At 49.6% G+C, this 27,082-nt stretch overlaps 1 protein-coding gene across 1 annotated transcript; it reads right to left on the bottom strand.

The window, feature by feature from the left end:
- Positions 1-1,413: 1,413 nt before the first annotated feature.
- On the bottom strand, positions 1,414-25,826 carry LOC117051033 (B-cadherin-like). The gene is made up of 16 exons (XM_033157065.1): positions 25,588-25,826; positions 25,234-25,348; positions 13,968-14,188; positions 13,100-13,246; positions 12,714-12,869; positions 11,389-11,533; positions 10,300-10,475; positions 9,479-9,607; positions 8,834-9,019; positions 7,637-7,881; positions 6,501-6,643; positions 5,135-5,359; positions 4,504-4,722; positions 3,709-3,839; positions 3,139-3,285; positions 1,414-2,416 (listed from the first exon to the last, which is right to left on the bottom strand). The coding sequence occupies exons 1-16, from the start codon at positions 25,636-25,638 to the stop codon at positions 2,207-2,209; spliced, it is 2,646 nt and encodes an 881-aa protein (XP_033012956.1). The 5' UTR covers positions 25,639-25,826; the 3' UTR covers positions 1,414-2,206.
- Between the last annotated feature and the right edge of the window lie 1,256 nt (positions 25,827-27,082).

Here is a 27,082-nt window from a genome sequence, read left to right as displayed (position 1 = left end):
AATTGCACCCACGTATCCACCTTCCCTCCCTAGGCACCCCCTTCTCTGCTTGTCAATCTAGCGGCAACAGCAGCATTCCCTGGCATTTGGCTCTGGCCTCAGGCTTGCAGTCACCATGTAAGTAACTTAAAAGGGAAAGGATGTGGGGAGGGGAGGCGTTTGGAGCAGGAAAAACCTGTTGGGTGAGTATGGGGACTGACAGCAAGCCAAGGGGCCCTGAAGCAAGTAATACTTGAGAAGGGGCAAAGTAAAAGGAGAGGGTGGGCAAGGTCTTTTCAGCCTAGCTAACCCCCCACCCTTCAAAGAGGGACTCAGGTTTCAGCTTCCAGAGGAGACTGTTGTCCAGGAATGTGCTGGAGGCAGATGGTTGCCCCTGGGGAGGGGGGATAGTGGTCAGCCAGGGTCTCCCACAGGGTTTCTATGAAGCAGGGCGGTGTATGCAGCTGCACCAGTGCACCCCCCAGCCCTGCGCAGCGCCTCCTCCCCAGAGCAGCTGTGCAACCCTGGCAGCCCTTTCCTGCCAGCTCCCTTAGGAGAGGTTTAACAGGATCAAAAATAAAGAGTTTCAACTGTTAAAAAAAGGCAGCCCTCCTAGGGAGGCCGAGGGAGAAGGCCTTTTGTGGCAGGAGAAGCAAAGCTGAAAGTTTGTAAAGATCCAGTCAGGGATGGTCTGGGAAGAGATCACAAGAAGGCTATGGAACAGGGGTAGGCAACCTAAGGCCCGGGGGTCGGATGCAGCCCAATCGCCGTCTCAATCCGGCCCGCGGACTTTCTGGGAATCAGCATGTTTTTACATGAGTAGAATGTGTGCTTTTATTTAAAATGCATCTCTGGGTTGTTTGTGGGGCATAGGAATTCATTCATTCCCCCCCCCCCAAATAGTCCGGCCCACCACATGGTCTGAGGGACAGTGGACAGGCCCATGGCTGAAAAAGGTTGCTGACCCCTGCTATATACAGTAGAACATAGCAGTTGGGTGCAGAGAAACTGAGGACGAAAGAGTTGGGTGGGAAAAACTGATTAGAGGGTCAGCCCCTCATAGCTGGGGCTGATGGGAGTTGTAGACCAAAACATCTGGACAGACCTGGGCTGGTTTAAGAGGTGGTATAAGGGATGGGGAGAAAGGCTGGGATGGAGCATTTTGCACGTGCACTGAGCTGCCCTCTCTCTCTGCCCCAGCTGCAGCCAGGCATGGGCCAGTGAGAGAAGTCTACTGAAACAGGCTTGCATTTGCCACTAGAGCAGCTGGCTTTGAGGGGGCAGATCAGGAGATGTTCTGTGTGGGTTTGTTTTTTCCCTGGATACATTTTATTTTTCAGTTCAGGGTAGGCTCTGGTGCCCCATGACACCCCTGAGTAACTCTTGATGCTCTCCCATCACGCACCCCAGGCAGGCTCAGGGAAAACACCCATGTTTAAAAAAGAAAATCCTTTATTAAAACTTTACACCCTGATTGTCCCACCCTTTAGCTTAACACCAAGTCTATTTCGTACCTAAAAGTAGGAAAGAACTGACCTAGGAGCACTTAGGAGATGCTTATTTTTTTTAAAAAAAAAGCAGCCAAGAGTTTCTAAGAGGACTGCTGGCACTTTGGGGGCTGAGCCAATGGGGAGCAGGTGCCCCAGCTGATCGCAGGAGTCTGGGCAGGGCTGCTCCACTACAGCACACACACAACTACTACATCCCCATGCATCACACCTGCCCCATCCCACAGTCCATCCATGCATCTCGTACGGAGGCACCAAATGAATATGGGTGGAACACACATCAGCTCCAGCAGCAAGAACTGGGCATCTTCTGACACACGCCCTCTCTTGGAACCAGGGTGCAGAATGCAGACCTCCCTGAATGCTGACAGGTTCCTTGGCAAGGGATGACGCCGCTTTCATCAAGAGGCAACGTACAGCATCGCTCATCTGGCTAGAAAGCCTTCGCAGGCACATTCAGGAAGGCAGCCTGTAAGTTCAGAGGAAGCCAGACACTCTGCCAGGAAGCTGCTGGGTCCTTCTCAGGGCTTCAGGTGTTGCCACCAGGGACCCAAGGAGGAGGTGCAGTGTGTTTGGCATTCGGACAGGAGCCGGTGCAACGCAAGGGAGGCTTTGCTGGGAAAGAGGAGCATGTGGTTCTTGCAGAGATCCCCAACGGCAGGGGTGAGAGGCAGCCACGACCACCCAGTCTCTGGGCTGCACAAGTCCATCCATGGCTCTTAGTCGTCGACGCCCCCGCCGTACATGTCTGCCAGCTTCTTGAAGCGGCTGCCCCAGTCGTTCAAGTAATCGTAATCCTGGTCCTGGTCGGAGTTGGAGGAGTTGAGGGAACTGAGGGAGCCAGCCTCTGAGCCGCTGCCCTCGTAATCAAACACCAGCAGGGAGTCGTAGGGGGGCGCCGTGGGGTCCGTGTCCGCTGCCTTTAGGTTCTGCAGGAGCAAGGGGAGATGCTGCCTTTATAGATGTAATAGTTTTATACATGTTTTCAGTATATTCTAAATAGCTTTGGGATGCCTCATGGAACGTGACTCATAATAATAATAGTCTCAGCTGTATACAACAGCCAGTTATATCTCTGAGGGTCAAGAGGAATTTCACATTTTACACCAGAGATAAGAACCAACTGTCCAGGATAACTTTTTCTCAAACTGTAGTTCTCTTAAGAAATAAATATTGTAATCTGGATGGTTATTTCTGAATGAACAAACAACATCCTGTGAGAGGTGGGGTGTAAAATCAGCATGTAAAATCAGTCTTAGTCGTCTGTGGATTGCAGAGTCTCCAGCAGCACAGCTGACAAACCGAAAAAAGCTGCTGCCCGTCAATTTAGATGGTACCAAACTAAAAGGACAGACTTCTATAAACTATTTAGGGGTTGAAGAGCAGTATGAAAATACAAACTAATAATAATTTTAATATTTATACCCCGGCCATCTGGCTGGGTTTCCCCAGGCATGCACACTCAAGCTTTAGCCGTTTTCTTGCCTTATGCAACAAGGGTGGCAAACCTGTGGCCCTCCCTACAACTTGCCATCCTTGACCACTGGCCATACTGGCTGGGGCTGCTGGGAGCTGGAGTCCAACAACATTGAGATGTGCAGCAGATTGTCTACCGGCGTTCCCTTTCGGCACCCTCCTCCTCCAACCTTACCTCATGGATGAAGTTGCCAATTTCATCTGGGTTTGCAGGGCGCGGGCGGTACTGTGGAGCTGGCAGAAGGGTGGGCAGGACATCGTTCCTGAGGACGACTTCTGGACGAGCATCCAGGCCCCTGTGTAGCTGGCTGAGGTCATAGTCCTTTCAGAGGAAGGGGGAGAAGAGGAGAGAGAAAAGATGATGCAGAGGCTCTGCAGCTTGAAAACTGCAGTATACAACAGGGCAAGGAAGCTGCCTCTCCTTCCTTGCCATTTTGATGCTGATGGTAGGCAACTGGAGGTACTGGAACAAAATGGGGAAGACACTTGGAGAGGATGAGGACCAGGTCACAACACCACCTGATCCATTGTGGGCTGTAGAGGATGAACTACAGTTGAGGATGGAACATGTTTTTCAGCAAAAGACCTTGCTTATCTCTGGGAGTAAAGTCTTCTGGGGGCATTGCACGTATTGAGGATACCGTAGTCCCATCAGACATTTGCAACACAGCACATCGTTTACAGAAGACACCTCATCAATTACCTCATGTCCCTTTTAAATGGATTGAGCCGAAGGGGCACCCACCTGGTCTTCCTCGCCACCTCCCTCTTCGCCGTAGTAGAAAATGTTGTCTCGCGTATCTTCTTCTGGGAGCAGCAAAGGCTCCTTCACCACTTTTCTCCTTCGCACAAAGAGGAGCAGTAGCAGCAGGATAACTGGGAAAGAAACAGAGAAAGGCTCAGCACAGCATCTTAGCAGGAGCTTCTGCACTCATGTCGGAGGAGCAAGCCTTTCCCTGTCTGGTGCCCCCTCCTAGTGTTTTGGACTACAACTCCCATCAGTCCCAACCAGCACGGCTATATAAAGCTGGAGCTGATGGGAGTCCAAAAGAGAGGGCACCAGGTTTCGGAAGGGTGAACCGAGCTTCTACTGGGAGCAGGTGTCTCTGCCTCCCAAAGGCTTGCACAGCTGTTTGTTGTAGCAGCTCTGGCTACAAGCTCCACAGGCGAATGGTGCCTCTGGGGCTAGCCAGGGGGTGCTTCCCAGGCCCCTGTGGGGCAGTGTAAGGAGGCACCTCTCTTTATGGGGCAGGGGATCAGCTCAGAGATCAGCAGCTGCCCGGAGGACTCCCGAGGAGAGGAGGCTGAGGGAACACTCAACAAGGGAGCATGTTCGAAAAAGGGTGAGATGCTGCCAGCTTGGCAGGCAAAGGGTAACATAACTGGGCTCCTGAGCCCCACAGGGGTGCCTCAGAAAGAATGGTCAAGGGAGCCGTGGACTCCAAAAGGTTGAAACCCTCTGGTATAAGGAGTTGCCCTCCATGGTTTCATTCCCCCACTCTGCCCACAGAGACACAAGGACAGTGACCTGCACACTTACTCAGCACAGCCAAAATGGCTCCCAGGATGGCTAAGATGATGGGAGCCTCAATGCCAGTCTCCTGTGGACCCGGACACCCTTCTGTATGCCCCTCACAATCACAGACAGTTGCTGTGAGGACCGTCAGCCGCTCCATGTTCTGGTTGTCAAAGAGCTGGAGGTAAACTTTGTAGGTCTCTTGCTTCAAGGGCTGCAACAGTGTCAGGGTTGCAGTTTCTCCTGCAAAAGGAACAACCAGAGCATAAGCGCAATGAAACAGGAACAGAGTCGGCTCATTGGGAATGGATTATGGCTACCGAAAGAAGCATTCCATTAACACTCAGCTAATGAATTCTCTTCAGCTGCACCTGCTGAAAAGGAACAATGGCCATACACAGTGTAGGACCTTACCCAAGTAGACTGTTTTAGAAAAAGGATTTCCAAGCATGTGCAGACAGGGGAGCTTACCCCAGCCAGGGCAACTGGATTCCCTGGGATATTCCTAAGTCCCAAAAGGGAGGAGAGAAGGAAGAACTAAGAAGAGGGAGTCACTTGGGCATTGCTGCCATAGGAGAAAGATTCCTGTTCCAGCACAGACCATGGACAGCTATTCTGGAAGGGCACCCCATTTCCTCCCCACTGCTCACCCCACCTTTGTTGTCCATCTCTACGGCCCAATTTTCATCCGAGTTGTGGAGAAGCTCTGCACGGAATGGGGAGGTGTTGGGGGGAAGGTCCTTGTCCAGGATGCGCAACATTTGGGGCACTGGCTTGCTGTTGCAGACGATGATCTCCCGCCGGTCGGGTTCGGGGCCGTTGTCGTTCACATCTAGCAGGGTCAACAGGAGGGTTCCCGTCCCGGTTGCTGGAGGGGTTCCTGTTTGGAGCAGGATGGAAAGGTGGCGGCTTTAGAAGCACTCTGGCCCAGACTCCCTTGCCACACCTTCCCAGACACAATTCTGCAGAGAATCCCAGGAGCCCGGCATTCAAATTATGTCCACAGGTTTCAGAACTTTTCTACTGGATATGGTCAGAGATAGGCCTTAATAAAGGCTGGCATTGTCCCCTTACACTCCAGCATGCAAATGATGGAGCTTCTGGGTCCTGTATAGCTACAGACCTTCTCTCATAGCTTCCTGTCCCAAGAGTTGCTCTTTGCAAAAACAAAACAGAACCAAGCATAAAGTCTTACCAATTACCAATTACAAACAGCAATTTTAGAATGCACAGAATGAGGACATGTGCAGAACATTCAGGTTTGTGCCAACTATCTGCATTAATGTAATTTATTCTGAGGATCTGTTGTGTATGATTTCTTGAAGTAAAACATGTTTAAGCATGTCAAGTCAAATAGGCTTTTTATTTAAGATTGATGCTCAAACTGCCATGGCTTAGATATTCCCATTTGCTTTGGCTTTTGAAGGGCATTAAACCCTGTTCAAAATGCATGCAATGTTAATTCAGCATTAATCTGCACAATGTGGCTTATTAGCCTACTTTTTTTTAAGCACAGAATGTGAGACTTTTGCTTAGTAAGAGTTGTGGTTGTTGTGCTGTGTGTATCATCCGCAAGTGAGTCTTTGCAACACTATTCTTCTCAGGAGAAGCAGAAAGTGGGGTGGGGAAGGGTCAAGAGGTGTCCCGGGTAATGTGTGGATGCACATTTTCCTTCTCTTCCCCATTGCCATCCACTGTGGCCTGTGGCTGCATCTCACTCTCATCCGAGTCAGCCAGCAGGAGGCTGTCCGGGATCCCTGATTTGTGTCTTCAGAAGGCCTGGGTTGCACCCGCCCCTGTCCTTGCCTCCACTTCCTAAACAGATAAACAGCCAAGGTCTAGGATGTGGTTTCTCGTGACAAGCCGTGAGGAGGCTGCAGCTCCACAGCCACGTGCCCCTCACATGGGCCGCTCCCAGGCGGCTGATGCACAAGCCAACAAAGAGTCCTTTGATTCCCTTCCCCCACAAGAGATGGTGACCAAGGGCAGGGGGCTCGTCTCTTCTACCACACGGAGCTTACCATCATCCTCCGCCAGCACAATGGCCATGTAGGTGTCGTTCTTGACAAAGTGGGACTCCCGATCCAGGCTGCTCTTAGCTGTAATGATGCCGTTTTCCGGGTGGATGGCCAGCCAGTCAGCCGGGTCATTCCCCATGGAGTACCTGGCAGGAGAGAACATGTTTAATCCCAAGAGACCACAAAAGGAGGAATGTGTCTTATAATGCCTGCCAGCAAGAAAGCCCCTGAGAATTTCAACTTTGGGGCTAATTCGCACACACTGTTTGCTACAGCAGTGTTAGGATGGTTCTGTTTCGGGATGCAGGTGGAGACATTGCTTCATTGCTCTTATTCCTTAAAAACTGCTTGTGAAGACTTAGCATGCCAAGAGAGGCTGGCTCAAGTTTCTCCTCCTCCCTGATCTCCCAGTTTTTCCTGTGCGCACAAGGATCTTAACCATCTAAAATATATACCTCCCTTGTTTTTTTGATAACAACACATCACAAGTGAGCCACATAGAAAAGGGTTGTGGGGGGGGGGCTACTTGCATTTTGAAAGCAAGCTGCTTTTTGCCCCATCCCCAGCGGGAAAGGTAAACGATCCCTACCCCTCGAGACATACATCTTTCAAGATGCAATTTATCCTGCTTTCAATCTTTTCTCTGGATCAGGCCAACACCATGCCTTTGACTTCAGCACAATATGCTTGCTGCATTGAACTCAAAAGCAGATAAAATGCAGTCTCATTTGGCCAGCTGCTATTGATCCAGGGAGCCTGCATGCCTGCTCTGAAACTCAAGACTGACTTCTTACATTCTGCAGCACTTACACATTTCTCAACACCAACCTGAGCTACCTGAGCTGGTCCATTAAGAGGTATCACTTTACCTTCCCTGCATTTCCTGCCCTCCCTTTCAAGCACCCAGGGTTCCATTTATTAAGATGGAGCCACTGAGCGTTGATGGACATCCCGTTCTTGGAAGGTGGAAATGTTTAGAAGCAACAAAGCCCAGCCTGATGTGGCTTTTGCTACTGGAGATCAGCCCCATTGATCTCCACCCACCTCTCATCAAGCCATTAAGCCAATGCAGCCTGCCTGTTAACACTATTCACCCCACTAGGCTCAACTCCTGGCCAACCAGCAACAGAAATGCTTACTTGATTTTTTGGGATTGCATCTTATCTGGGTCCTGTGCCGTGTATGCGGTGACTTTCTGCCCTATTGGGATGTCCTCTGAAACTTCTGCCTTGTGGATGGGAGGCGCAAAGACGGGGGCCTCATTCACATCCTTCACGTTGATTATCACAGTAGCTGTGGAGGTTGGTAGCTTCACCACAAAAGGGGCCTGGTTGGTGACAGCTATCTGTAGCAGGTACTGTTTCTTTGCTTCAAAGTCCAAGCCCTAAAACAAGGAAAAGACCAGACATGTGGAACTGGCATTTGCTGGGGTTGAAGCAGGAGAGGAGTGGCAAAACCAGGGAGGGCAACTGCAGCAACCATTGTTGTTAACTAGAGCCAAGGGCATCTGCTTCCCTCTCCCTGTGTCTCTCTTGGACTAGGCAAACTACCTTACTGCAAAGACAGCAGCTGTAGGCAACAGCAGTCTTTGCCAACCGCCAGATGTTTTGCATAGCTGGGGTACAGCACTGCTGCTATTGCTCCTTCAGCATCTTAACAGGTTCCTAAGTCTGATTAAATGCACAGATCTACTGAAGACTTGCAATGAATCAGGAGGTGGTTCTTCAACTCAACTCCCAGATCCATCTTTATGTCCACCTGAGCATTTTATGATTAGTCCCATAGCCCCAAAAGCCATTCCCCCAAAATTAAGAAAATGCAAATAAATATATACTAGCTCTCCATCATGAAACTGCTGTTTTCCAACTAGAAAGTGGGTTGTTTTTGTTAATGCTAGCCCTACTCTACTGACTGCTTTCTCTTTTGTGCTAGCATGGGAAATAGCAGCTTTACAAGTGTCACAAAATATTTATTCCACATTTACAAGGCATTCATCTTTTAGAGTGGCAGCATTTGTTCTCTGGAACTCCCTGCCCATTGATAGCCAACAGGCACCTCTATTGGGGTGTTTCTGACACCTGTTGAAACCTTTTCCACATAGGGAAGATTATCCAGGCATGCTGTTTTATTATGTATATTTTTTAATGTTGATTTTATCTATATTCTGATTTTATAATGTCTACTGTTTTTAAAGCCTGCTTTTATTCCCCCACCCTACACACTAATATTTTGTACAATTCTTTGCCAACTGCTTAAATGATACTTTTTTTGATTAAGCAGCACAAAAACTTTGCTAAATAAAATAGGTGTACAAGCACACACATTCCAGCACCTACTTTAGCCGTTTTCAAGATGCCTTCATTGGTCTCTGGATCAGTGGAGATGGCGAAGGAATTCCCCTCATTGCCTTGCACAATGTTGTACTCTGCAAGCCACGCTGGGGAGCCGACCTCATCCTTGTCAGTCACAGCCAGCCTCACAACCTCCAGCCCTGCTTCGTTCTCTGGTACTTCTGCAGAGTACTGGGAGAAGTGGAACCGCCCAGTTAGCTGCACGGATAGGGAAATGCTCCTCTCTGCTTGCAAGGCACAGCCCCATCATGTATGCACATGCACTACACAACCACCCACCAGTCCCCAACCCCTTCAGCTTAGTATGCAAACTCCTAGTGGCCTTGTCAGCAGCAGTCCTCAATCTGCTGGAATTATTTGTGCAGCCAGGGGTGCGCCTATCCTGTTGGGGCTTTGGGATGAAATTTCTGACCCACATAAGCCAAAGGCCATTTTGCAACCAGGAAGATCTAAAAAAAATGGGAGTTGCTATAAGCAGCAGTTGTCTACACAACAGTTACAAAACCCTGAGCATTCAGAGGAGCTGCTGCATTGTCTGACCCCTATTGAGACACCCCAATGTCATGTTGTGCATCTCCCCCCAAGCCCCCCCCCCCCAAGTAGTTGCTCCAAAGAATGCAGGGTTGCTACCGTTGGCTCCTTGAACTCTGGTGCGTTGTCGTTTACATCTGCAACTTCTATCACAGCCACTGCGGTGCCAGTTAACCCATCGCCATCCAAGTCTGCTGCTTGCAGGGTCAGTGTGTATTCGCTCACTCTCTGGAAGAGGCAAGTATTGTGGTTGGTATTAGTGATGGATTGACAAAGGCTCCATTTGAGTAAAGGCATCTCTTCCTTCACTCTGTACCTGTGGAAAAAGTATGCCACCCGCTGCAGATGTTCTCACACACACAAACCAGGCCTAGAGCCTTTGAAACCACACCTCCTGTCTGGATTTGTGTCTAATCTGGGAGTAGCAAAGCAGACCTCCCTGGGCCCCACTAGGCCTACAAGTCACCTGAAGATGAATCCATGTCCAGGATCCTGCGACTCCTGAGGTTTGAGAAGAGGGTTAGAGCTAAAACTCTTCTCTGCTCCAGCGGTACTTACTTCAGAACAGAAAGACAGCCCTAAAGTGGAAAGGCCCATCTACTCCAGCATCCTGTCCCTACAATGGCCAATCTTCTGGGAAGCCCACCAGGAGGACATGAGCAAAAGAGCACTCTGTCCCCACTTCAAAAACCAGTTGCTGGGAATCACAAGAAATACTGCTGTATCACAAGAACACAGCCCTCCAGGAATTTGTCCATTCCAAATTGTTGGCCGCCACTACCTCTAATGGCAGCAGATCCCAGAGTTTAGCTGTTCACTGTACTTACTGCGAGGCTGCCTTTTCCCCCAGGCAGCCAAGGCCCATTACCCACTCCACTAGTTATATGGCTTCCCCCCACCCCCAAGTGCTGGCCTTTTACCTCTCGGTCCAGGCCACTGGCAATCACACTGATGGCCCCTGTTGCCTTGTTGATGGCGAACATCTGCTTGTGGGGCACCTCGGGAACCTGGCTCAAAATGGAGTAGGCAATGACACCGTTGAGCTGTGTTATGCCATCGTCTGCATCAATAGCGGTGACCTGCATCACAGAGGTGCCTGGTTTGGTGCCAAAGGGGATGGCAGAGGAGGAGGGAGAAGAGGAAGGAGGAGGGGCAGGGGCAGGGGCAGGGAAGGAGAGATTGAATGTAATGCCCAGCATATGAAGCAGCAGCCTTAAGGACAAGCAAAATTTGTCTATCAAGCCTTTGACTGTTTCCTCTTGAAACTGGGGTTCCTTGCACCTGCAACACAGGTGCTCTGCTCCAGCTGCTATAGCCCTCCCATAGCTTGCACCATCGTTCACCAACCTGGTGCCCTCTAGGCATTTTGGATTACAACTCCCAAAATGCCAAAAGTTTAAAGGGGTTTGAGCCAATCTTAGTGTCCCTTTTCTCCAGATGTGGGTGGACTACAACCCACCAAAGTATATGTAAATCTCCACTTCAGCCATCAGCATCCAATGAAAATAGTCAAACCTGTCCACTGTATAATCAAGGCTTAGTTTTGGAAATATAATCTGCTGCCAAAATGAATAAGACAACAGAATTAATAAATTTGTAAAGTGGATGTTGGATTTATCTATCAAGAGGGGGACTTTTTATTCTTTATTGAAATAAGCATTGTTATAGTTCCCAGTTAGAAGAGCCATTTGTATGTGTGGTGGTGCCAGATTTTGCTTTATTTTTAATTTTAAAAGCATGGGGAAGTCCACCCACTGTTGCAGCCAGATTGCAAATAGGAGAAGACAGATAAGCCATGCCAGGGAAGCTTAAGTTAGAGCAACCACAAGCAAAATCCTACTGTTTCTTATTTATTAAACTTATCTCCCATGCCCTTCATCCCAAAGGAGATCAGGGTGGCAAATGCGCAAGCGATAAAATTCCTACAAACAATCCCATTACAGATGCAGGCTGGCGGGTGCATAACCAGGCCAGAGATGCTCCCTCTTCCAACCCCTCCCCCTCCTTACCAGGTGTCACTCCTTCGAAGACAGACCCTCTGAAGACCTCCTGGGTAAACTCAGGCCTGTTGTCATTTTGGTCTGTGACTTTGACGACGATATCCATGGGCTCTTCCACAGGCTTGCCGTTCTCAGACACAGCATGGGATAAAAGCTGCAGGGAGAAGGAGAGCCACATTTAAAGCACTTCTGTGGCCTGGAAGTTTCCTTCCTCTGCTTCTAATTTGATGGGAGGAACATCCTTCCAGCCTAAACACCTGCAGACAGACTTAAACTCAGCAGGGGACCTGGTTTATTTATTTATTACATTTATATAACATGAGCATGCCTATCGAGATGAGGTGGAGCGGCTCTGTGGTTGGTGCGGAGAAAATAATCTGGTCCTTAATATCGCTAAAACCAAGGAACTGGTAGTGGACTACAGGAAAAAAAAGGCGGACATTCAGCCCTTGTATATTGGTGGGAACCGGGTGGAGAGGATGGCTGTATTCAAGTTTCTGGGTGTTACTATCGAGCAGGGTATGACCTGGAGTGCTAATACCACTGCTCTGGTAAAGAAGGCCCAGCAGAGACTTTATTTCCTCAGACTTTTAAAGAAGAACAATCTGAGTGAGAGACTGCTGGTGTCCTTCTATCGAGGCAGCATAGAGAGCATTCTTACATACTGTATCTGTGCTTGGTTTGCCAGTTGCACAGTCACCGATAGGAAAATGCTCCAGAAGGTCATAACCACAGCCCGAAAGATTATCGGTCATCCTCTCCCATCTTTGGACAAACTATATCGCTCCCGTTGTCTCAAAAAAGCAAACAACATTTTACAGGATTCATCTCATCCTGGATACAGTCTGTTTGCACAGTTGCCTTCGGGCAAGAGATATAGAACAATTAAATCAAGAACGAATAGACTAAAAACAGTTTTTATCCAAGAGTTATAACTATTTTAAATGCTGTAACCAAATGATATGATCTTGGGGAGTCGTGATGGATGGTATGTATGTGTATGTGTGGCTGTAAATGTATAAATGCATATATGTGGCTGTAAATGTGGGATGACATTCAATTTTGTTGTACTATGTACAATGAAAATAAAGTATCATCTATCTATCTATCTATCTATCTATCTATCTATCTCCCACCTTTTCCTCCAAGGAGCTCAAGTGGCATATATGGTTCTTCCGCCCCCCCCCCGCCACCTCACTTAGTCCCCACAACAACCCTGTGAGGTAGGTTAGGGTGAGAGGCAGTGAGTGCCCCGAGGTCACTCAGTGTGCTTCATGGCTGAATGGGGATTTGAACCCTGGTCTCCTGGGCGCTAGTTCAAAGAGTTCCCTTACATGGTACTTGTCAATCTTCTCCCTGTCCAGCGGCTGAGTCACTTTCATCCAGCCTGTCTCTTTCTCAATGATGAAGACTCCTTCAGGGGGGCTATCCGCACCCTGACCGGTGATGCTGTAGAAGATCTTGGTTTCTTTGTCCCGGTTGGATTTGATCTGAGGCAGGGAGATAAAGATAGGAGATGCTGCACAAAACCCTGGATGCCCACTTTCCGAAAAGGGCTGCTGAGCACCCTTCGCTATCCGAAAAACTCAGCCACCTGCAGCCTCAAGCAACATATTATAAAAGGGCATTAAGCACAGATACCCTGGGAACGAATCCACATGCCCTTGTTACCTCTGGGGCAAGGCCCACAGACACCCCCCACCACAGTAATCTGCCATACCTGAACAAGGTTCTTAGGGAACGGGCCCCTTTCATTTTCAGGAACGGATATGGGAGGGATAACCCAGTCCCTCTTCTGCCTCTTCAGGCCAGGCTTGGCCGGGGAGAAATACAGCACTTCTGCTTGGCTGGCAGGCTCAAACTCCTCCTGTAAGAAGGGACCAAGAGTTTTAGAGTCCTCTGCAACAGCAGCTGCCTTCCCAAACCAGGTGCTGCTCTCCAGGCGTGGGTGGACTGCCGGCAGCTCCGGCAACTGGGAGCCTACAGGTTGGGGAAGGCTGAGCAAAAACAACAGAGCAGAGTAAGAGGGGTCATTCTGGTGCCTTGACTGCACATAAATCCTATCCAACTATCAACAAGGAAAGAAGGCAGGTGGCAGGTCCGTTAGCACTGCAGGCTGCAAGGCCAGCAGTGTGGGGAGGTCGCTGTCGACTGCTTTGAGAACAGCTGACAGCAGCCCCCACCAGTAGTAGCTTCAGAATGGGGAATTCTATATACAATTCTAACCCTCCATGGAAAGCCAAATGCCCTCCTCTGGAGAGCAAGTACTCATTGAAGTTCTCTGCAAAAACCCAGAAAAGGAGCCAGTTTTGAAAACACCAAAAAGAAGCTCCCAAGAGCAACAGAGTTAGAAACCAGAGCAAATGAAGGCTGTGGTGAAATCCAGAGTTATTTCTGTAGCAGGAAGAGTTTCCCTCCTTGTGGCAAACAGAGCCCTCCTCAGAGAGGTGCATTCCACCTGCAGAGGTACAGCCTTGCCCTATTAGCATAGTTTCCACCACAGCAGCCATTCTCAAAGGACAAAGGTTGCCATGGTGCCTGCCACCTGCACTCCCCCCCAGGCCCCTGCCAGCTGCTTTGCACACTACCTTTGGAGAGGGAGGGCCTTTGTTCCGCACCAGCACAGTCACCAAGGCAGAGGAGGATCTGGTGCCCGTGGAATCCCAGGCATGCACAGCGAAGGTCGTATCCTGCCCATGGAGCTGCGTTTGGCGCTGCACCAGGACCGTCCCATTGGGCAGCACCCAGAAGTTGGCATCCTCTGTTGTGTACGAGGCCAGCTTCCATCCCTGGCAGTCTGCAAACTGGACTGGTGGGTTGGGGAGGGAGGGAGGGAGAGGGAGAAGGAAAAGGAAAAGAGGCTGTGTCAGCCTGGATCCTAGCCTAGCAGGAAAAAGCTCCAATCAGTAACATTAAGAATTAAATCTTACCCCTAGAGGAGAGATATTTTGGCCCTGACAATCCTCCAAGCCATCTGCAGCTCACAGTCCAAGTTATTTAGATCCCCAGTGAGCATCAGCAACCCTTATCAGGGCCAGCCAAACTTTGAACTGTCTCGGCACATGTGCAAACAAGTTTCCTAATTGAGGGGGCAAGAGTTTGGAGGAGGAGAGCTGGAATGTGCTGCTGATAAGCCATCACCCAGGAAGGGAAGCACTGAAAGATCTCAACTGCATTAAAGAGAGCAGTCTTGCAAATGGATGGAAGGGGTCTTGTTTGCCTTTTAATGGATTGCCACTCTGAGAACCTTGAATTGCTTGCACAACCCCTGCGGAGCAAGGGGGTGTTTGAGCAGCAGGGGCCAGAGCAGCAGCAGCAGCAGGAGGAGAAATCCAGGCTTAGTCCAGACTGATTAGAGCACTCTGCTCTGCTGATGTAGCAAGCAGCCAAGCCCTCTGTGCGTGCCAGAACAGATCCCCCTGACTGGCCTTGGAACCAGAAGCCCACCACGGCTTAAACAAAATATGCCAGGGGCTCCCCTCTTGCTCAGGACTGGCCCCACACAAAGCGGGTCGCTTGTCATCATAAAATTATCTGGATTTTCCCAATGCAAACAACAAAGCGTCCACTTTGCTCCCAGTCCTGGCCTCGCATTTCAACTGCAGCTCATAAGATGGAGACACCCCCCCCAAAAAAAAATGGTCAGGGAGTGATAGCAGCAGGATTTGCATCAATATAGACAAGTTGAGAAGCCTGATTGTCCAACCAACAGGAGAACAAAATATACTTTGCACCAGATCTAAGAAACAGAAATTGGATAGCTATTAGGGAGGCTCTAGTAGTGTGTACAACTGCACGTACATGCACATGCCTGGCCAAACTGTATTCCAATGTCTTGGTGCAGCGGTGCAGAACCTCAGGCCAGGGCCAATGTGGCCCCCCAGGCCTCTGTCTGGCCCTCAGAACTGTCCTCAGGTTACTGCCCCTGCTTTGTACCCTCCTTGAATATTTTTGCCTGGCTGGCAAAACTCTGACCGTAAATGCCTGGGTATGGGATGTAGGATAGAGGAGTGTGTGCAAAAACCAGCCCACTGTGTGAAAAACTGAAATTTTCATTATTTACCGGTACTCTGCCGGCGTGGCCCTCTGAAGGTTGCCCAGAAGGGAATGCTAAAAAGGGCTTTGCCTCCTGTACTTAATACAAGCATATTGAAGCATTTTGAATTCCGGGGAGGTCAGATCCAAACAAACACAACATAGGTTTTGGGAAATAGTAAAGTAAATAGTAGAACCCCATAAACAACAAGTCAAAATCCCCATCCCACCAGGATGCCACTACTATGTCTCCCACTTTGCTTCAAATGTTGAGGGGGACAAGGTGAGGCAGTGTACCCACCCCAAATATTAGTCTGCCTCTCCCCATATTCTTGTTTCCAGCCATCTAGCAAAGCCTCCGAACACGTTAATTCTGGTGTCACCAGTGCAGGCATCTGCAACACACCCTAAATTGCCCGCAGCAGCAGCAGCCAGGGCCTTGGCTCTGGATTCTGGGAAAATATGCCCTTCCCACCAGGAAATTGTGGGGCAGTATTTGGTGCATGATGCACTTCCTGAGACTTTTCATAAAAGCCCGAACTAGTTTCACTGCCTCTTTATAGCCCCTGCTTTCAGTCATGTGGCTTATGAGTCAGTCATAGGAAGGGATAAGTCTTTGAGCTTGTTGCAGAGAAGTTCCTCTATGCCCTTTCAAGGATGGGCTTCACTGCCCACTCTAGACCAGCCTTTGGCAGCCTGGTGCCCTCCAGATGCTGTGGACCGTGACTCCCATCAGTGCTGGCTGGGGCTGATGGGAGCTGTAGTCCAAACCATCTGGAGGGCACCAGGTTGACGAAGGCTACATTAGACCCTTCTCTTGTTCCTGTCTCATTGTTTAAACTAGACACTCAAGATCCACCAACTGAAGTCAAATAGTCCGGAGATGGGGAGATTGTGCCCTTTCTCCAGATACTGTTGGACCCCATCTCTCATCAGCCCTGACCATTGGTCATGCTGGCTGGAGCTGATGGAAGCTCGACAACATCTCCAGAACCACAGCAGGTTCCCCCTTCTGGGGGGACCAGTGGGGTAGGCAAACAGATTTAAGTGTAAAGGGCACTATTTCTGAGTGCATATGCTCAGCCCAGGAATGTGTTTTCAGTCCCTTAACTGAGTCTCAAGCTTTTTCCATACAAAAACCAACTCCTGTCTTCCCTCCTCATTTCCACCCGCTCCCCCAAAACAGCCTAATTTAGAAAGAGGCTTTTAGTTTCTGCTGTTGTACCATTTGGAAGCAAGAGTACTTTGCCAATGTACGGCAAGTGACCCCAGAGATCTACTAATAGATCTACCTTCTGCCCACTCCTGTATTATGGAACCTGGATGAAGACTATCAAAGCAGATGGGCAGGCTGGTTTCCCTCTCATGCTGTCCCAGGGTATGCGCTGAAGCATAGGTAACATAGGTAACAGCTACCTTACATGAAGTCAAATCAACAGTCCATCTAGCTCAGGCCCTCCAGATGATTTGGCCTACAACGCCCATGATCCCTAGCTAACAGGACCAGTGGTTGGGAATGATGGGAACTGTAGTCCAAAACACCTGGAGGGCCGAAAGTTGGGGATGCCTGGTCTACACCAACTGGCAGCAGCTCTCCACCATTGCAGGCAGGAGTTCTACCTGGATTTGCTGCTGGGGGTTGAACCGGAGACCTTCTGCATGCAAGGCAGGTTCTTGACCACCGAGGCCACCACCTTGCTGAAGCTAAGCAGATCCTGAATGGGAAGCCCGTGGATACAGCTTTTAGTTCCATGAGGAAAGGCAAGCAGAATATAAACACAGTCGTACCTTGGTTCTCAAACATTTCGGATCCCCAATGCCGCAAACTGTGTTGCGGTTTGTGAACATTTTTTTGGGGGGGGGAAGCTGAATGCCCGACACGGCTTCCGATTGAGTGCAGGAAGCTCCTGCAGCCAATTGGAAGTTGTGCCTTGGTTTTCAAACATTTTTTGAAAGTTGAACGGACTTCCGGAACGGATTCCATTCAAAAACCAAGGTACGACTGTATAAGGAAACAAAACAAAATGCCAAGCAGGAGATGGGCTCTGGAACAAAGGTGATTCCTTTAAAGCAGCCCCAACGGACTTTATGGCTACAGGCTAGAATGCCCAGTCCATTCTCCACCACACCCCCAGGAAAGAAATAGCACAGATTGCATTATGTTCAGGATAAAATGCTGAGCTGAAGGAGCACCACTTGATTCACACTTCTGATGAAGTTGGCTCGTGGAAGCTTATGAACCTCTTACACCCTCTGTATACAGTCCAAGCCAACAAAGAAAGCACCAACAGCACCAGATTTGACCTTATTTATTATTATTTTTATTAAATTTATATCTCAAGCTTCTTCCCAAAGGTGCTCAGAAAAGATCTCAACTTACAAGTCTTGTTAGAAGAGGAAAATCTTCAGTAGGTGCAGAAGAGACAACAGGGACTTTGCCAGTCTATTATTCAAGGGGAAAGGATTCCAGAGGGCAGGTGCCACAACACTAAAGGCCCAATTCCTACATTCTACGGAATGGACTTCCTGAGAAGATGGTATCTGCAGAAGATATCTGCAGCATGCAGTGATTGGTTAGGTGTATAAAGGCTGAGACAATCTGAAGAAGTGGGTTCTGACCCATAGAAACTGATGCCACAATAAGCCTGCTAAGTCTTCAAGGTGCCACACACTTTGTTGTGCTGCAGAGAAACTACAACTGCCTTCTCCAACCTGGTCCTTTCCACTTCCTTAGAACTAAGTCATAGTCATGCTGGCTGGGGCTGAGGGAAACTGCAGCCCCCAAAACATCTGGAGGGTACAAGAGTGGCTTAGACAGCTCTAGAATGACTCAGATTAAGAGAATCCCTGATGACAATTAGTGATAGTATTATACAAGTGACTTTTTGCAACTACGCTTATCTGACTGTTTTTGACAAGCCCTGTTGGGAGACAGAGAAAAGCCTGCAGTAATTAGCAGACACCATTAACAACTGTGAAGCTCTGAAGAGCAGAAGGGCTCATGAGTCATGCCTCATCATTGAGAGTATCTAAAGCCACAATTGAAATGAGACCCTAAATGAAACAATTCCTTTCTTTATTGGACTAGAGAAAGCCATTAATATTCCAAGAGAGCTTTCAAACCACTGATGGCAACAGCCAGGACTAGCTGTTAAGTTATAGTATAAAGTTAAAGCTATATAGTTATAAAGCTGTATATTTAAAGCTATGGTTTTCCCAGTAGTAATGAGAGTAGTAGTAGTAAGTGAGAGTTGGACCATAAAGAAGGCTGATAGCTGAAGAATTGATGCTTTTGAATTATGGTGCTGGAGGAGACTCTTGAGAGAGTCCCGTGGACTGCAAGAAGATCAAACCTATCCATTCTTAAGGAAATCAGGCCTGAATGCTCACTGGAAGGACAGATCCTGAAGCTGAGGCTCCAATACTTTGGCCATCTCATGAGAAGAGAAGACTCCCTGGAAAAGACCCTGATGTTGGGAAAGATGGAGGGCACAAGGAGAAGGGGACGACAGAGGACAAGATGGTTGGGCAGTGTTCTCGAAGCTACCAACATGAATCTGACCAAACTGCGGGAGGCAGTGGAAGACAGGAGTGCCTGGCGTGCTCTGGTCCATGGGGTCACGAAGAGTCGGACACGACTGAACAACTAAACAACAACAACAGAACTGGCCCTACTGTTAGGTAGAGGGAAACAGTCATCTCAGGCGGTAAATGCTGAGGGGTGCAGAGCAGGCAGAGCTGTGTGCTCTATGAGGTTGGCGCTGCATTGCCTCAGCTACCCTCCTGTCTTCAACTGCAGTAATATAATAATTTATTATTTATATGCCACCCATCTGACATGGTTGCCCCAGCCATTCTGAGCAGCTCAGTAGAGAACATGGCCCCATCGCTCTTGCTGAAGTAAGAATCAAGTGTCCATCCGGTTGGTTCTGGCACATGGAATGAGAGACGGCACCATCTTGTCCTTTGACTCAGGCAGCAAAATGTTTTGGGGCCAGCCCCGGAGGCAACACTGCACAAAACACAGAGAACCCACAGAGCCATGTGATGATGCCATCAGCAAAGTCTGCATGTGAAACCCATGAACAGAAGTATCAAGTTCCAGAAAGGTAGCAGCTGTGTGTCAAGCCTGCTGCAGCAAAAACAAGTAGTGTTGTGGCGCCTTAGTCAGTTACGGCAGAAGTGCTTGAGGATCAGAATTCAATACATCAGATGCAAAATGCGCATGACAGCACATCCATGCATCTGGTCAAGCAGACTTTCCTCCATGCAAACCTATGCCATAACAAGCCTGGAAGCACAAATACCATCTATTACTCAACAGTCTGAAGGCCTCCAGGCCCTTGCACTTTTTATAAACAGCAACTGAACTTGAGTTTGGACATCTGGATGATATGTACCGAGCTGTATGTGCAAAGAAAGATGGATGTATGGTGGTTCTTGTATTGTCAACATGAGCCGCTTTTTTGTTTACTGTTGTTCCCCCCTTCCGCTTTTTCTTTTGTCTTCATTAATAAATTTGCACACACCAAAGTAAAAATAAAAATCATATGCCATAACTAATTTGCTTATCTTTTAAAAGTACCACAAGACTCCTGTTTCAGAAGCATCAAAATCACCCTGTACTGGTCCTAAAATGCAGAACAAAGACCCATTGCCAACAGTGACATTCAGGACTATGAGTTGCATTCAACTAAGTCCTACTCAGAGACCAACAGAAATCAGTAAGCCTGCCTAAGTTGCTTGCATCCACTAACTTCAAAGGGTCTACTCAGAATAGGACTAGTGTGGAATATAAGTGGGTAATTCCCACTGTAGTTCCTCCTCTCAGCTTGGGGATTTGTGGCTGCAGAGATGCGCCTGCTTAGCCACGACCTCTCTGGAACAAGGACCAGCATTTATGCTGGGAAAGAACAGACTCTTCCGACTCTGTGCACATCAGGCATGGAAAGATTTGGAGGTCAAAGCCATCTCAGTCCATCTCTGAGCTCTCATCACTTAGTGGAATCTGACGCGCCCCAAAGCCATTAGCAGAGACCCCTCCGTATGCCATTACTGGAAATAGCTTCCTTCTTCCCTTCCCCAAGAGGCTTTGGCAGCAGCAGAGGAAAGCAAGTGGGTTGCCATGCCTCCTTCCACAAGCAAGGCAGCTCCTAATGGTCATGCACACACGCAGGGCTAGAACCAAAGTCTGCTGGGGCCTCTTTAGAGCGCACAGCAGGGGCTGAAGAGGCAGGCAGGGGCCCATCACATCCTGCAACCTGCCCCCCCCCAGCCGTAACTCAGCCTTTGAGTCAGTGCAGTCACTGGAGCAGCTAATCCCCGGCCAGCCACACCTCAACAAGAACGAAGGAGTTAGCAATTAACCGCTGTTATATTTCACTGGCTCTGGACTGGGGCTCCAACTCCAGCCCTCCAAGGAGCTGGGCAGTAGGGGTAGAAGCTTGTTCTGCCTCTGAGGGACAGAGGCACAGGAAGCCCTTGGTGCTGCTACTGAGCCCAAAGGGAGAAAGAAGAGATGGCACAGGGGCTCCTTCTGTGCCCACATGGGCAAGCAGTTTTCGGCCCACTTCACAGTAGGTAATGGGAACAAGCTTACAGTGCAGCCCTGCCCCTCACCATGACCTCCCCCTTTCTCCAGCATGCATGGAATTCGCTCCCCCCTCCCTCCCCCCCTCTGCGCTCTTATCTCAAGGCCCCTCCATTATGGAGGTCAAGCTGTGCAAAGAGGTGAGGAGAGCTGCAGCTACAGCAGATTAAACCCTCCTTCAGTAACTCAGTAAACACCAGGCAAATTCTGGAAGGGGCAGGGAATACAGCCAGGAACCCATCAAGGCTGACTCTATGGAGGACAAGGCTGAACAGAACCACCTTCGAAGGAAGGTTTGCAACAGAAGGCAAACTGGCACAACAGCTTTGATAAAAGGGGGTGTGGTGCTGCAGTAATTTCAGCTAATTCCCTTGCAACTGCCAGTGTTCTGATGAGTTTCCATCAGGTATCAGTTTACCCTGGCCTTTGACATACACACACATTCCAGAATGAACTCTGTTACTATGAATGTAGTTTGTTTAAAACTCTTTACTGAATACGGAATTGCTATAACCCACTCTGGGAGCCTACGGTGAAGGAGCAGGTAAGACACCATCACTATCACCAATATACAAAAGAAGACTTTAGAGTGCAAAAGCATAAAGAGGAATCTGTTTATAGCAGAAACAGACAGATTGCACAGTAGCTACACTGACCAGCCAGGAAGTCTTGCTCCTGAGTCTCAAATATACATGCTGCAATTATTTAGTCGAAATTAAAATGTACTCTGCACATGAACCAAAGCCCTAATTACTTTGTATGCATCATAGCCAAGCCCTGGCTTTAAGTTATACCTTGGGCATGGATAAGGAGGCATTCCTGCCCTATATGACTGCAAGTTGCACTCTGGAGAGTAACAAACACTTTCAGGAGTTGTAAACTTCTTCCTCCTCAAAGTTCCAGAGGCTGCCATGAGCAACAGACAATGAAATCATAATGCTATGCAACTTGGACCATCTCCCTGGGGTAGCAGAGAAACAGAGGCCAATCTGGAGAGATTAAGTCAGCCAGGATTTCCTCGTTGTGCTCTAGCACTGAGCTGGCACATAATCCAGCAAATCGAGAATTCCCCACCATACAGAGGGGAGATCAGATATAAGTTTTGTGAACAAAAAACTGGGGCTACAGAGCCTCCCACCAAACTATGCAGGGAGCCCAGGTTCTGACCTTAAGGACACAAACATTTTCATTGCAAGGCCTTTTAATTGGCTTTGGGTGCCAGCCAGCAAACTCTGTGTGCAGGTTGGATTAGGCCACGGCTGGGTGAACAGGTCACTTTTGAACACTGAAAGGTCTTGCTGAGCGAGGACGGCCAGCTCCAGTGTGCCAGTACTCTTTCACCGCTGATTCCACCGATTCCACCACCGCCACCTTTCATTCCCAACCCAGAGGCAGGTGGAAGGAATTCTGTTTGGGGAGGGGGAGGCAGGGAGAGCTGGTCGCTTGCAGCAGAAGGGGCAGTTTCGGTCTCTGGGAGAGTTAAGTCACTGGCACAGAGAGAGTTAAACGGATTCCTGCTCCTGGCAGGGGTGACCGAGAAAAGGAGACAGACCAGCCTCTGTTCCATGCACAATGTCCCTGTTTCACAAAACAACTAGACACACATTTGCTGGCAATTAGGATGCCATGCCGAATAGCTAGGCCAGCCTGCCTGCCTGCCTCCCCCCCCGCCGCCCATCAGCATCATCTGGAGCAGCAGACCCCAAGAAAGATGAAGGAGGATGGAGAGAAACTGCAACGGCATCACGCAGCAGGTGCCTGGGGGTCTATCACAAAATTGAGGTAGCACCCACCCTCAGGAAAGAGCACAACATTCTCATCCATCAGTGGGTGGAACAGAGGAAGCCGGAATGTGGGAAATCAGCCAAGCCCAGTTCTGTTGGCCCAAAGGCTGCAAAGGCCCATCTGCTCCTTGTTACAGGAATTCAAGTGGGGCTCAGGGAGATCAGCCTTGAGCGCTACAACGACCTCCTCTGGGAAAGCTGCCAGAGAGGCAGGGGTGGTGCAGTGATGACTGGGGAATCCTGGGTTCAAATCCCCATTCAGCTGCAAAGCTCATTAGGTGAGCTTGGACTTTTCACTCTCTCAATCAACCGAGCCACAATCAACCTCACAGAGGTGTTGAGAGGATAAAATGGGGGGGGGGAGAGTAATGTGGCCAGGACAACTTATTTGGAGGAAGACAGGATAATTACAATATCAGTAACTATTATTAACGATAGCAATAAGTATGAAGAGTAATGATAAGCCTCAGTCCCATAGAAGCAAAATCCACCTTTTCCCACTGTAAGCTTATACCAAAACTTGGCTGAAGCTTCTTCAGGCAATGAATTTAGTGGTCCCTATGGAAACAGTAAAACAATTTAACTGTAGAATGGTGGAGCTTTGTTTCATTTACAAATTCTTCGGAAAACCAAAGAACAGTTCCAAAGATTTATACTGATTTGTGGATCATGTAAGAATGTGTTATACAGTCGTACCTCAGGTTACATCTGCTTCAGCTTACTATTTTCGGGTTACATACGCCGGCAACCCGGAAGTGTTTTTGGGTGCACACGATCCGCACATTCACAGAAGCGGTCTGCGCAGTTCGCAAAAGCACAAAGCGCAATTTTTGGGTTGCGTACTTTTTTTAAAAAAATAGTGTAATTATTGTTTTTGCTTCGTACAAACAACATTGGGGATTTCTCCCTCAGGTGTCAGAATTGCAAACCCTTGAGGGGGGCCAAGGTTGGAGGGGGAGGGGCGAAAAACAAACAAAAAAAGAATTGCAAACCCTTTGGCCAACTTCCACCAAAGCACCTCCAACTGTTTTGAGGTTAACTGGCAGCAGGGGGTGGGGCATTTCATGAGCAACCTTTGGGGGCCTTAAGCACAGAAGGAAGAAAAAGATGGACTCGAGCAGGGGTAGGCAACCTAAGGCCCGTGGGTCAGATGCGGCCCAACCGCCTTCTCAATCTGGCCCACGGACAGTCCGGGAATCAGCATGTTTTTACATGAGTAGAATGTGCCTTTTTATTTAAAATGCATCTCTGGGTTATTTGTGGGGCATAGGAATTCATTCATTCCCCCCCCCCCAAAAAAAAATGTAGTCCAGCCCACCACATGGTCTGAGCAACACACCAGCTGAAAAAGGTTGTTGACCCCTGGACTAGAGAGAGAAAGTTGGGCAAATGAGAGAGAATATGCTAATGCCAAAACAACCAATTTGTGGTTAAGCTGGGATTTGAAATGCAAAAAAGCAAGACAAGGGAGAGGGGGTGTTATCAGAAGATGGGCTAGGTAATAAGGGTCTCAGGAGTTATGGGAATCAACCCACAACAACTGAAGTTCCTTTATTGCCTTGCCAGGAATTCCATTCCATTGAGTTGGTCATTTCCAAGCCACACCTTGTGGAAAACCAACTCAGCTCCGACCCCCTCCGACACTACAGCTTCACAAGCACCTGGCGGGGGAGGGGAGAGCACATGGCTGCGCCGGAATAAGTCCTACTACCCCGCCCCCCCCCCAGGCCCAACCAGGTACCCATCAAGGGCCATCAGCCCAGGATTATCATGCAGAATGGCTAGGGACAAAGCATCTCTCCAGGAGTAAGCAGGAAGGAAGCAGACCCCCGCCCCTCATTCCAGGACACCTCCAACAGTACTGCCGCGCCGGGCGGAGCGCGGCCACCTCAAAAGGCAAGAGGCCACGGGCGCGCGGCGCTTGCCAACCCCCCCCCGAAACACTCAGAAACGGCAGGGTCGGGGAGGCAATGGTCAGCCCGCAGTCCACTTTGCAAGGGGCGGAAAAAAGACTCTGTAATCCCGTGGATAATAAAAGCGGCGCCCGGGGCTGCAGGAGGAGCCCGTCTAGGCGCCTCGCCTGCCCTGTCGCAATCTTCGAACCGGAGCCCTCGAGGCACTCTGCAGAGATGGATCTCACCCCCGCCCCACCCCATAAACTATACTACGGGAAATCGAAGTAATCACCAGCACAGGGAAAGGATCAGCCAGGAGACCTCGGGGGGGGGGGGCAACAAAGCCGGAGAAAGAGCAGAAGAGACAGCCAAAAAAAAAAGGACGCGAGCGGAACCAGAAGCCACGGAGAGGGGCTCACTTCAGACAAATACTCGAAATCGTGCAATCGCCTCCCCTAGCCCAGCACACAAAGCCCCCAGTCCTCTTCCAGGTCCGGGCAAGTCATCAGGCGGCATCCCCCACTCCCCCCGCGCGCCGCCTGCTTCTCACCTTGACCCAAAACGTGTCCCCGGGGCAGGTCTCCGTCCGGCACCTCGAAGGTGAAGACTTTAGAGGTGAAGCCAGCAGAGCAAGGCTGAGTCGGGTCCGCTAGCAGAGTCCCCACCTGAGAGGGGTAAACGGAGGGACAGTCAGGCACCTGAAGCCTCAGTGAAGCGGAAAAGGGAAACGAGACCCTGTGACCCCCCCCCTCCCCTCGAGGAACAACATCTCCCCCCAAGGCATTGGTGCGCCCCTCCGCTCTCCTTTCCGACGGCTGCTAGAATAAGCTCGGCTCCATTCCAGCCCCGGGATCTGCTTTTTACCGACACCGTCTTTCGGCGACCCGCTTAGTTAGGTACTCACCTCGAGGAGGAGAAACAAGAGGGGCCGCAGGCAGTTCCGCTGGAGCCCCATCGCCGCGACTAGATGGGAAAACGCCGCCGTCGGCAAAGAGAAACCTCGTCGGAGCTCCGGGCGCTTCCCGCGTTGCGTCGCCTCGAGCTGCCTGGGCTAAAGGAGGCCCCCTCGCGTCGCCCGCCTGCTTCGCCTGCTACTACCACTGCGGGGCTCCGCCCGGCCTGCCCGGCGCCTTTAAAGCCTCCGCGCCAGGTGAGGTTCCGCGGGCGGGGCTCCCGCTGCCACCGCCCCGGCCCCTCCCCTCTCCCCCGGGTCTTGCAAAGGCGGGAAAGGGGCGAGACCGGCTCCATCCCGAACGCTGCAAAGGGGGCCTCCACTTGTCCTTGTCTCTCTCTCTCTCTCTCTCTCTCTCTCACACACACACACACACACACACACACACACCTGAAACTTGCGCTACCCCCTCCCTCTGGTCGACGGCTGTGTTTCGGCTACGCGGAGGGCGCTTTTCTGACAGGGGGAGCTTCCCTCTTTATTCAGCACCCGCTTCCAAATGGCTTTCGCCTCCCTACATCGCTTAACGCGATTTTAGCTTTCTGCATTTTTAAAGAGGGTTCAGCTGGAGGCTGCATTTTTTAAAAATAAAAAGCACCCAAAGAAGGAAATAAAACTTTTACAGTGACATCCTCAAAAAGGGGTTGTCCAAATCTCTCTTTGGTTTCTCGCTCCCACTTTTGAAAACCACCCCTTTGAGTCGTCGACCCCCCCCCCCCACTTCGTTGTTGCAACTCTCCATGGGGCTCGGTCCTGGCCATCCCTTCCTCAAGGCGATGTGGTTTCTCCCGCTAGGAGCCCCGGACCCCAAGGCACTACTTCTAAAAGGTTGTGGGAGCTAAGATTGGCAATGGCCTGGCTCTTAGAGCACCAGTCGGGGGGGGGGGGAGTCCAGGGACCATCATCATTGCCCGAGTGGTAGAAGATCCTGGAAGGACTTTGTGCAATTTGGGAGACAGCGAAATATTCCAGAAGATGCTGGAAAGCGTCTTCAGCAGAGAGATGCTGGGGTTTGAGCTTCCATAAAGCTGTGCCCTCCTTTAAGCTGGGACCCATGTTCTCATTCCTGTTTGAAGGTACCAGTGGACAGCTTCACAACAGTCAGAAAAGGCCCTTTTGCCATGCTCAGAGGCATCGCTTCCTTCACCTGTCAGGCTTTCCCAGCTAGAGATTTTAGACTACAGTAGTTTTAAATTTGTGGTTTTTGTGTGGTTTTAAACTCACTTTTAATTATCTTATGTGTAAATTACCTTGAGATCGTGATTTAGAACTTGATTAATAAAGCAGTTGTGATGATAATAATAATAAAGACACAAAACCCTAATCAAATCAGAAGATCCACAGACTTTTTTTAATTTAAAAAATCAGAATGCCAGAAACATTATTTAAAGGCCACTTGTATTTCTTCTTAAAATATTAATGCTCTTTAATCAGTTTTCCAATGAAT

This window comes from Lacerta agilis, chromosome 8 (genome assembly GCF_009819535.1).
Source record: "Lacerta agilis isolate rLacAgi1 chromosome 8, rLacAgi1.pri, whole genome shotgun sequence".
In the NCBI taxonomy this organism is placed as follows: Eukaryota; Metazoa; Chordata; class Lepidosauria; order Squamata; family Lacertidae; genus Lacerta; species Lacerta agilis.
Note: the sequence above shows the minus strand (reverse complement) of the source record. Positions and strands in the feature narration are given on the sequence as shown.